General features: G+C 33.2%; 1 protein-coding gene across 4 annotated transcripts in view; it reads left to right on the top strand.

Annotated features, from left to right (window-relative positions):
• The window catches only part of Cip4 (formin-binding protein 1-like Cip4), a 405553-nt gene that overhangs the window by 332022 nt on the left and 61477 nt on the right, over positions 1-12054 (top strand). For all 4 annotated transcript variants that reach the window (XM_069843398.1, XM_069843399.1, XM_069843401.1 and 1 more), the window contains exons 5-7: positions 6265-6522; positions 8810-8995; positions 10181-10402. In XM_069843398.1, coding sequence (XP_069699499.1) covers positions 6265-6522; positions 8810-8995; positions 10181-10402 — 666 coding nt within the window. The remainder of the gene's footprint in view (positions 1-6264; positions 6523-8809; positions 8996-10180; positions 10403-12054) is intronic.

Below are 12054 nucleotides of genomic sequence, written 5' to 3' on the forward strand. Positions count from 1 at the left end.
GATCATCGTGTGCGCTGTGTTTACAAGCGTGCGTCTTACATAGATTCTAAGCTCGGTCTTTGTAAAGAGAAGAATGATCTCTGTCGCTAAGCTATAAAGCCTTCGTATGGAATATGTCGTTTCATGACATACTGTACATATACGTTACTCCAACGACTTGACTTCATCCTCGGAGCTCAATATTTATTATTTCCCCGTGTGTAGGGTGACCAGATTCACATCGATAAAAAAAGAGGACACAAAGCTTCAAAAAGGAGGACATTGTTCGAAAAAAGAGAACAGAAATATGTACTTAGATTTAGGCTTAGGCCTATATTATACTTTAAATTACGTCAATATCTATTTTATTACAAAATATTTACAGTACAGATTTAGACTTACATCACACTTAAAAGTATGTTAATATAAATTTCTGTATAAAATAATTATGAAAAAATTTAATAATAATGATTTTACAGTTAGCTACATATGAAAGTCAAGGGAACTATAATTATTAAAGTGGACAAAAAATATCTTTTTAGATTTACATTCGCACCTCGATCTCTTGATTTACTAGCTACCTGTGAACAACGACCATAACAAGGGGAAGCAAAGAGAGTTATTTTGATCTTTGACAAAGAGCATATCAGATAATTCAGGCATACAAGTTACGAAAAGAAGGACATTTCTTGATTTTTAAAAAATCCGCCCGGACCCTGGACAAAAGCCTAAAAAGGAGGATATGTCCGGACAAAAAAGGACATCTGGTCATGTTACCGTATATAATTTCATGGGTAACTACCGGTACATAGTTTCAGACTATTTTATTTAACACTTTGCATGACTTTGGCACTCAGTTCTAAAGTTTTCCTATCTCTTCGAAATAAATATTTCCATTCCGAATATCCTATAGGTTTTATGAGCTGCACTCAGCTCTGGTATATTATTGAATGCATTTAGTTAGCTGTTAAAATAAGCTGGCACTGCAATAACGCTTAGTGATGTCACGTACATATGCCATTTCTCTTGGTGAAGCAATTACAACCCGTACAATTACGTGGCAGCGAGCCTATGCAAAGAACGGAAAAATAATTGTGAAAGCAATGTTCGTGGAAAGATAATTCATGATCTTTAGAAGTATTTGCACGTGGTTAGGTTGACGGATTGTATTTGCGTAGACGTGAGAGGAATGTAATGATTCATAGGTAAGAAACGCATTGTCAAAAGAAAATGATGTCAAATATTGCTTTAAATCGATCATCGTTGTCATCATCATCATCATCATCATCATCATCACCGTCCACTTAATAGTTTAGACTTTTTAAAAAATTCCGTCCTCATTCTTTTGAGAATCTTAAACCAACAGTAGGCATTTTACAATTAGCGATTCTAACGTATGGTTATCTTGGCGCAGTGCCATCATAAAGCACAAAGCAAGGTAAGGAGTCTCTAAGAAAAGCGTATTCTCAGTTTTATGCATTGAATATAGTCTAAATATTCTCATAGATGTGTTTGAGGCATTTAAAAATTGTAACACATGAAATAAATATAGGGTGATCGTTTATGAAGACATTAATATAAAAAATGCTTTGTAACGTTAACGGTTATTTTATTATTATATATATATATATATATATATATATATATATATATATATATATATATATTTCAGTAATCTGTACATACATTCTAGAAGGATGGGAGTTACGACCACATTATACCTCAACGTGCGTACACAACACAATTCACATCATGAGGCTAATTTTATTCCTCACACGTGTGATCTAACATCTCAGGGTAATTGAACAAAAACTGAGACAATCTTTGCTTTGAAATAATCAGCATCCTTACAAAACCTCGAGGAAATCTGGTGTTGTCAAGTCTGGGGAATTTTAAGGCCACGTAATTGACCCACCACGACCGCACCAGTTGATGTCAAATGTTATTCAAAAAACCACAAACTACTTTTCCTCAATGAGGTGGTGAGCCAAACTGCTGGAACTCCGTGTCCACTAGTTTTTTTTTGTCGCGGCTCTCACGTGAAGAACAAATGTGATCCATTTCTGCATATTGTCGCCCTGAGTGAGCTTAAATGCGACAGGCTCATGTCACTAGATTTAGTGGCATGTAAAAGAACTCCTGCGGGACAAAATTCCGGCACACCGGCGACACTGAATAACCTCGGCAGTTGCGAGCGTCGTTAAATAAACCATAATTTAAAATTTATTTTTTTTCTGCATATTCACAACACGAAATATTTACAAACGCGTTTAATGCGGTAGGAGTAGAGTTTCAGATAATGCTAACATAACCATATCTGTGGACAGTCGTCTGTAAGACTTTTCTTGGGACGTGCTGTTATAACAGCGCCAACAATAGCTTCGGTTTCGAGAAAACGCCTATGGTTACCAGCGTGTGACATGTTAACAGACTGATTTTTACAATTCCTGTTTTTGACTCTGAAATAATTAAAATGTTGCTCTATCTTGTAATATTCATGCATGCATACATACATACATACATACATACATACATACATACATACATACATACATACATACATACATGCATACATACATGGGCTATTCCATATAAAATCGTTCAGTAAAAAACCTCGCATTTTTTTATACTCTAATTTTTTCCCTACTTATACAAGGTGCTGAGGGGAGTGCATTTTCAAAAATATACTATCGAAAGTCAAACGGTTTTCGTGTTATTGAGCGACAAATTTAACGTATTTTATAAAAACAAGCCTCTTTCAGCGCTCAGAACTCTGGAACCATTTACTGCAGAACATTGAACGAGAGCTTATTTTGAAGCTGACATTTGGTAGGTTATGTTAAGAGGTAATCCTTATTTTTATTATACACAGTTGCTTTTAGGCTTTTTGGCCATTTGTAAAAATGTAAAAAAATATTGAGAAAAAGCCTTGCATTATTAAGAGGGATTCGGCATTGTTTGCTTAGTGGCTCGGCAATAAGTTTCGAGGGTATTAAATAGATTATTTTCAAATGCCTAGACTTGAACGGCGCAGACCGCACGCACTGGCCGAGAGCTGAAGATAAGCGAGCGTTGGGCGTCATTTTACTCCTGTGTTTATGAAAACCTGTAATAAAGCTAGCACAGCCATGACTGCTAGACGACACATCACGTGTTTGTCTCCTGGCCTTGCTTGTCTCGACTACCTCCCGTCTCACAGTCAGCAGCTGGTTAGTTCACGCGCTTACTATTTATTTTCTTTATTTGATATTTTCAATACTTTCTTATCAACGTACCACCGGTAAAAATATGTGTTTACTTGTACTTTCAATGCGGAATCTAACCATATATTCTAAACATATTTTTTTCGTGGCCAAAGGGTCTTAATGAAGAAAAAATCTAATTTCTTCATTTCTATAAAAAGTAAGAAAAACAGTTTACATGTTATTATAAACTTTAACTTCTCAGCATCAAAATAAACCATGATTTTGATCATTGGGTGAAAGGGTTTCGGAGCCACAACAGTTTAAAGTTGCTAATATTATGAAAATACAATAAATTTAAATATTATTAATTTAAACACTATTAAGTTCTGATGCCTCAAACTTTGCACAAAGCATTATATCACAGTTGTCTACGGACAGAAAAAGTTTCATTGTATTTAATAGTTGCAAGGTCAATTTTCTCTATATTTAGGTCGATTTGAGATGGAATAGCATACATACATACATACATACATACATGTTCTGCCCATGGGCAGATCTTTCACTGCAAACCCAGCTTTCTTCAGTCTTTTCTATTTTATGCCTTCCTCTTAGTCTCTGCATATATCCACATATCCACATATCTTAATGTCGACTATCATCTGATATCTTCTTCTGTCCCGAACTCTTCTCCCGTTCACTATTCCTTCCAGTGCATCCTTCAGAAGGCAGTTTCTTCTTATCCAGTGATCCAACCAAATCCTCTTTCTCTTTCTGATCACTTTCAGCATCATTCTTTCTTCACCCACTCTTTCAAATACAATTTCATTTCTTATTCTGGCCGTCCACTTCACACGCTCCAGTCTCTCCATATTCACATTTCAAATGCTTCTATTCGTTTCTCTTCACTTCGTCATAATGTCCTTGTTTCTGCTACAATGCTACACTCCACACAAAACACTTCATCAGTCTCTTCCTTAGTTCTTTCTCCAGAGGTCCGCAGAAGATGCTCATTTTTCTATTAAAAACTTCCTTTGCCATTGCTATTCTCTTTTTGACTTCCTACCTGAAGCTCATGTTACTGCTTATAGTACATCCCTAAGTAAAATATAATAGTTCTCCTATAGATCAAACATAGTTGTGTGAATATTGACAATTTTTTAATGCATTTGGTAGTAAATCATTAGTTCGGCTTTTAGTGTTGTTACCTGTGCTATCTACTTTAATAATAATAATAATAATAATAATAATAATAATAATAATAATAATAATAATAATAATAATTATAATAATAATAATAAATTTAATTATTTAATCTGATAGAGCACAATAATAATTTGTGAGCGTTGTTATATGTGGAATTAAAGTAGCAGAGAAAAAAGGAAAGAAAAGGCTTGTTGTTTGTTTACATTTCCACACACACATATATGGAAGTTTTATTCTAGTATAAGCTGTTTTGGCAAATGCCTACGAATGCACGTTTTTAGAATCTGAAAGATGTACATTAAGCATTAAACATTAAGAACTCTGCCAGAGTTTTATGTATGTTGTCTAATTCTCTTTTTTTATTTTTATTACGCACTTTCTATTAAGTTGCTTTTTTAAATTTGTGGTTTTTATTTTTTTATTATTTATTTTTATTACTATTACTATTTATTATTATTATTATTTTTTTTTTTTTTAGATTTTGAAATGCAGAGAGATAGCCACTCAATAAAGGCATGTAATCTGAAACATATGATGAAAAAGAGAGTCAAGTCTAATAGCTGGATTGTGAGAAGGATTTGGAAAGTGTGGTAATTCCGTAAATTAAGCGTCTGAAATGGTCACTGACTCAAATTTGAAGAATCTCATAATTTGGAATTCGTCATTCTGCTCTGGATACATACTAAAAACAAACGAGTGGTAGTGATTTCTTCCGAGTACAGTTGTATTAAGTTTACAATGCCGAAATTTAAAACTTTTATGGCGTATTTCCTGTTAGATTAGTGATGACCTGATGACGTCATAATATGCCGTATATATATTGATTATTCAATAGATATTCGAAAATCTATCTCCACTTAAAATTATTATTATTCCCCCTCCCAACGAATATTAAAATTTTGAGATTAGAAATCTAGGAAATGTGTAATTTTTATATCACAATTATTCAAACTATGGTAATGAAACAATAAAATTATGTACTTCAAGAGTCTCTGTATTTGGTAATAGTAGTGAATACAGTATACTGTATATAATTTTAGTACGCCATAACGCATGGATATAACTACTGGTATGCAGTTGCCTAAAGGCATTGTTCGTACTGTGTACAATAGTTACGTAAGGCCTACTTATCTCAACTAAGAAAAATTAGCAAAAAAAGAAAAATAAAAAAAAAATAATAATTGAAACTGCGTAATAGGATATACAAAAATTGTAAAATAGGATTAGAATTTCAGTAATACCTTTGGGATATATTATTTAGAATGTATAAATAGTTTATTTACTTGAAATTTTATTGTTTAGCTTTATTATGTTTTGTCCATTTTTATTTATAGCTATAAATTGTGTGTTATTCGTAAAATAATTGAGGGGCTTAGAACAAAAAGCAGGTAAGTGACAGAAACCTAGTTTTGAGGAAAGTACAGTTAAAGTTCTACATGCAATGAAATATTATACACTAGTTTGGTGAAATGATGCCCATATAGCAGCACTGCACAGTGTGATCACTTACCTGATTTTATCCCAAAGAAACATCCTTTTGGGCTATCACAACACGCACTTACCTAATTTTTTTTAATAATGTCACTTACCTGCTTTTTGTTCTAAGCCCCTCAATTACGAGTTAGCTAGTCTATACAGTATGTTGCAAAACTTTTCTAATTGTATGTTATTTTCACGAGTTCTCATTTAGGCAAGAAAATAAACTTTAATAATCGTCATTTGTAGCTTCACATTTTCGTGACTTTGTTGCGGAATGTCCTAGTTTCACTCTTACTTTTTTATAGTATACAATTAAATGTCTTGTCGTAAATTCACTGCTTGAATTAATTATCAGTATTTGAAGTTCCTTTTTATGTACAGTATGTTCATTTCTGTTAATGTATGCATTCTGTTACAGCATTTGCAGGAGGGCGCTCGTATGATGGCAAATCTCAGTGCACAGATTGGATCATTGGATAGAGCGCGAAAGAACTACGAGAAAGCATTCAAGGAAGCAGAAAGAGCACTGGATAATTTTCAACGGGCAGATGCGGATTTAAACTTGTCACGTGCAGAAGTAGAGAAACAGAGGATGAATATGGCCATCAAATCGCAGCAGTGTGAAGAAACGAAGAATGAGTATGCAAATCAACTTCAGAAAACAAACGATCTGCAGGTATTTATTTTAAAGCTCTAAATACAATCTGTTTCTGTTCCATGGCCAATATTTTACAGCAGTAGTGTGAGGTGACCCTACCAGCTGTCGATATAAAACTAATTAGCATGTACAGGGAAATAATTGTTTCAGCTGGTTTCCTGTCCTTAAAATATGGATACGTCTTTACGCTAAAGAGGAGTAGAAGATTCTATTTGTAACAAAAGGTCAAATACATTTTTTATCCAGTGGTTTTGCTGAAAACTGGCGTTTTCTTAAGATACCATATTTTCATTTCAATTAGTAAACTCGTATATTTTGATGACTCCAATCTCTCTTTCTCTCCCCCACCCGTTTCCCGTTCTCCTTCTCTCTCTCTCCTTCACTCCCCTTTCTCTCTACCCCCTCTCCTCCTACTTCTCTAGAAAATCTGAAAACATTAATCTTTGGTTCCTGAAATTAAATATGAAAATAGACACCAAGTATATTAACGTTATTATTTCAAATACCCTCTAATATTCCTTAAGGTAATCAGTGCCCTTATACCCTGCGTAACTTCAAACTGTAGGCTTCAGTTTATTATAAAGGTGGAGGAATTCTTTAATTATTTAGTGTGGGATTGTAATGGAATAATGATGACATGGAAATACGTAATTTAGAGAAACTGCATTTATCTATCATTCACTACAACCATGACCGTGACCAACACCACCATCTGCCACTGTCACCACCACCAATACCACCTCTGCTGCCACCCTTGTCATCTCATCATGATCATCAAAGATCCTTTACGAATTGTGAACCAAGTGGTCTGTTCTATGGATAAATGATTATCTTATGTTAATGTTTCAAAAGTCTTCCAAATCTTTCTCAGAGTTGTATTTAAAATTTATTACAGAAATGTACTCGTATTCATTAATTAATTAATTAATTAATTAATTAATTCATTCATTCATTCATGTACAAGTATTCATTTATTCTTTTGTTTATTAATTCTGTGGAGATTGGATGTGATTAATTGTTTTCATAGAATTTCTTCATTTCTTTTGTGATATGACGAAAGGATATCCAATTGATCAGAGAAATCTCACCTCTTTTGCTTTTAATTTTAATAAATATTGTTTGTAAGAAGTTAAAATTCTTCTGCCATACAGCAGTGCTAGCAGGCCATAAACATTATTTTTGGAAGGGCAGTATTTACTGTACAGAACAGTCTTGGATGCATACTGAGGTAGGAGGGTCATAAACCATTCTTTGACATAGAAAATTCCTCGAGGAAACAAAAAGTACTGCTCTGAATAGTGAGGAAATGTTTCAGTGAGTTGTTATATTGATTATACAGTAATTTCACATAGTGTTGTTCTCCCTCCTCTCCCTGATTATAAAAAGTAATAAATTCTGTTTGTTTAAAGTCATGCTTTAAACATTGTGTGTGTGTTTTTATAACTTAGGTTTGAATTATTGATTTAACATTGTTATTTGTCTGAAAATCTTTTTCACCTTCATAAGATAAGTGGTATTGGTATCAGAAATAATTTGGCACACTGACTTTTTCTAGTGTTTTATAATTTATTGCATTATCACCTTAGATTTTGTGCAATAAATTTTCTTTATGGAAGCTTTAGAATAACTTTATATTGTATTAAAATTAATTTATTATACAGGGTGTTTCAGAAATACTTTGACAAACCTTGAGGGCATGTTCTTCACATCAAAAGAAGGAAAAAAGTTCATATATACATATGTCCGAAAATCCTGAGCTTTTTAGTTATTAATGAACGAACATAATGGAACATCTGTTAGATATTGTCAGCTTGGTAGCAAGTGTTGCAACTTTAATCAATTCAGAAGCTCATAACAAATGTTCAAAATGTTCTCCTGTAGTAAACAAGGCTTCTTGGGAACACATAGCCATCTAGGATACAAAGGGTACATCAGCAGACTTATATCTAACAAAATGAATATTATTATTGGTTACAAACCTAAGTTAAGTTGTTGGATTGTACTTCGAAATGCGTTGAACGTAAACTTTCATTGTTATGAGTTTCTGAATTGATTAAAGTTGCAACACTTGCTACCAAACTGACAATATCTAACAGATGTTTCATTATGTTCTTTCATTAATAACTAAAAAACTAAGGATTTTCGGACATATGTTTATATGAACTTTTTTTCTTGTTTTGTTGTGAGGAACATGACCCCAAGGTTTGTTAAAGTATTTCTGAAATATCCTGTAGTAAACAAGGCTTCTGATACTTGTGCAATTATATTTCAACTTTATTACTTTACATGAATTTTGTTTTTGTAGAATCAGCATTATCACACGATGATGCCAGATGTGTTCCACCAGTTACAAGAATTGGATGAAAAGCGAATAAAGAACATAAAAAACTTCATGATTCAGTCTGTTGATATAGAGAGAAATGTTTTCCCCATCATCAGCAAATGCTTAGATGGGATTGTAAGAGCAGCTGAGCAGATCAATGAAAAGGAGGTATGAGCTTATTTACATTGTGTTTCATTCATAAGAGTTCTTAATACAAATTTTTACGGAAGAGGACTTTTTGACATAGTGGGCAACTGGGCACTTTTGCATACGTAGTATATTTGCATAATAAGATGAAATAATAACTTACTAATTCGACAGAGAAGTACCTTACTAAAGCCCTGGCTTCTCTTTCTGCAGGCATTGCAATCTTTTAACAATATCAAGAAATGCTATAGTTACTAGTACCGATTGGAAAGCTGTACGCATTCAGTGTGTAGTCATGTTTTGAAAATGAAATAATTTGGACAAAAACAGCAATAAAAATCCTCGTGCATAAAGTGTTGCAGAAAATTCTGCAGAAAATTTCAGAATTATCTAGTTCCTGACGAACAGCATTGTATACTCATTAGTGGCGAAATTTGGTGCGAAGTGGGTCTATCTGAGATGAATACTGAAGAGAGAACAGTGTTGCAACTGAGAAAAAGCTAGACAAAATTAGTATTTAGTTAGAGGCCAGTTCTTGAAAGTAACTGCACCATTAAAAGTAACAGACAGGAATGTTGTAACATTCAGTGCATTAAATCACAAAAATGCTTAAGATGACAGATATTTTTAATGTGCCATATGAAGGATTCGACTAAATTTCGTTAAATGTATTCTGACAGCCTGAGACAGACAGACAGCATTTTGATCATCTACTTTAAATAACACTTAAGTTACCTGTACTTCGACATTTTCTATCATGAAAGTGTCTTAAACTTTGGGCAGTTGGTGTATTGTTATTATAAGATAAGTTATATCAAAATTGTATAAGAGACGTTCATTAGTGGCATTTGTAGAGAACTTTACAGTAGAGATATATTCTATAAAATTACTATATATTGACATAGATGAAATAGAACATTCTCGTGACATGTTGTTAGGAATTTCAAGAGTATTTACATTTTTAACAATAAAAATATAATAATACGCACATTTGATTTTTCTTTGACATGAGAAATAGAGATAGAAGATTGGATTTGCCTTTAACATGAGAAATGGTGATAGAAGAAGGGGAAGGGTAAAGGTTATGTCGTAGTTTAAAAATATTATTATATTTATTTAGATTCACAGTATCATTTTACAGTATTATTTTATATTCTAAGATATTATTTTTCAGATGTTGAATTAATAACTCGTGTGTTTCTTTAGGATACACAAATGGTGATAGACAGGTATAAATCAGGGTTTCAACCACCAGAAGATATTCCATTTGAAGATCTCAGTGCAATAAAGAGTGGTGAAGCACCTGCCCCAGTCAACACTGTTGCCATTACATCAATCAGGCCGGAAGCCATGACAGTAAAAGGCACCATGTCAGCAGGGAAGATAAAGAAGAGAGTTGGCCTCTTCGGCATCTTTAGCTCAAATAAGGTAGAGTTGACCATCTTGTCGCTTTGAAGTTATGATTAAAGGTTGCATTAATAGTACATATTTTGATAAGCTATGTATAGTTTGTTGGCATGTTCAGAATTATACTTGATCACACCTGTCACCTTGGTTTGACATCATGTTGGAAAGGATTGCATTTTCTTACGGTTCTTGGTATATTTGTATGAGATATGCAGATACTTTCAGATGTGACTGCTGAAGTAGATATATTTCACACTTCCCTCTACACAATTCTGTCCTCTTTAATTTTTGCACTGTTACGATTTTTATGTCTTAAGAATTTTATTGAGTAAAATTATTTTTTAAGAAAATCGTCATGATTTTGATATAATCACAAAAGTGACTGGTATACATCCATCTCTTGACTGTTCAAATTTGTCTTAACTGTAGTTACTGTGTTACTGGCACTAAAATTTGTTCTATACTCTATTCCATGAAGTCTGACAGGCAAAATAAACTTGCCAGTGGAGAAAGGGAGAAAGATAATTGCTACTCAGTCAATGGCAGGTATTGCATTCCACACTTATCTTTAAGTCGGGCGGCCTGAAGTGTTCTACCTCCGCCCAGTTTCAAGATAAGTCTGGAATGTGACCTCTGCCATTGGTTGAGTAGTAATAATCTTTCTCCCTTCCTCTGCCGGCAGTGTTTACTTTGCCTGCCAGACAATATGAAACACAGTATAGGTGATACCAACGGTGATTCAGAAAACAATAGTTCCAACCATTTTAGATTGCTGTGATACTTTGTGAGAGACAGGAATACCTCAATAAACTGCACTGAGAGTGACCAACTTGAGAATAAATGTGTTATATCCCCATAATATTAAGTTGCGATCGTTCTTTTAATTCTTTGATTTTGGGAAAAATTATTGAAAGATATTAATAGAACGAAATTGATTATGGAAATTGTTATGTGGGTTGTATTTGATATGATTTTATTGGAAATGTGAAAACATATAATACCCCATTGCAATTTCAGTATTTTTAAGAGAAGTTATTTATATTTATTTGTAATTTTCGGATTATATTCCCCAACATTCTACACATTTGTTACTAGCCGTAAAATGATTATCTCTTGTGAAGGGATAACCTCATACCGTTTTTTTTTGTTTCTTTTTTAGTGCTATTAAATAAGGCACAAATATAAGTCTAGATTTGCATTAGGATTTCATATAAAATATTGTTGCATGCTGCTTTTGCAGAGTATGAAGAGAATATTTGCAACTTCACTCTTTAGTTATAGTTTGAACTCTAAACTTGTCTTTTGTATTGAACATAAATCAGATTTCCATGATAAAATTTCAGAATATTTGCTTTCAACTTCATTTTGTTAACAACGAGGACAAACCACATTGTGATTAATGTTAAGATCAAGAAAAATGTATTTTGAGACAGAATGGAATTCACACTGCACAGGATAACATTGTCGTTATGATAATATTGTCTGCAGTTCATTTTGTTAAAGTGTATGGGACACTGATTTCATACTGATTCTCTTGAATACATCTATGGTCTTTTGTAACTTTTTTTTCCATGTAATGTGATAGGCAATATTGGTATTTTTTCCCAATTTTTATGAGAAAGGCTATTGTTTGTATACCTTCAAAAATTTTTCCTGTTATTCCATCTGATCTA

Source organism: Periplaneta americana, chromosome 13 (assembly GCF_040183065.1).
Source record: "Periplaneta americana isolate PAMFEO1 chromosome 13, P.americana_PAMFEO1_priV1, whole genome shotgun sequence".
Lineage (NCBI taxonomy): Eukaryota > Metazoa > Arthropoda > Insecta > Blattodea > Blattidae > Periplaneta > Periplaneta americana.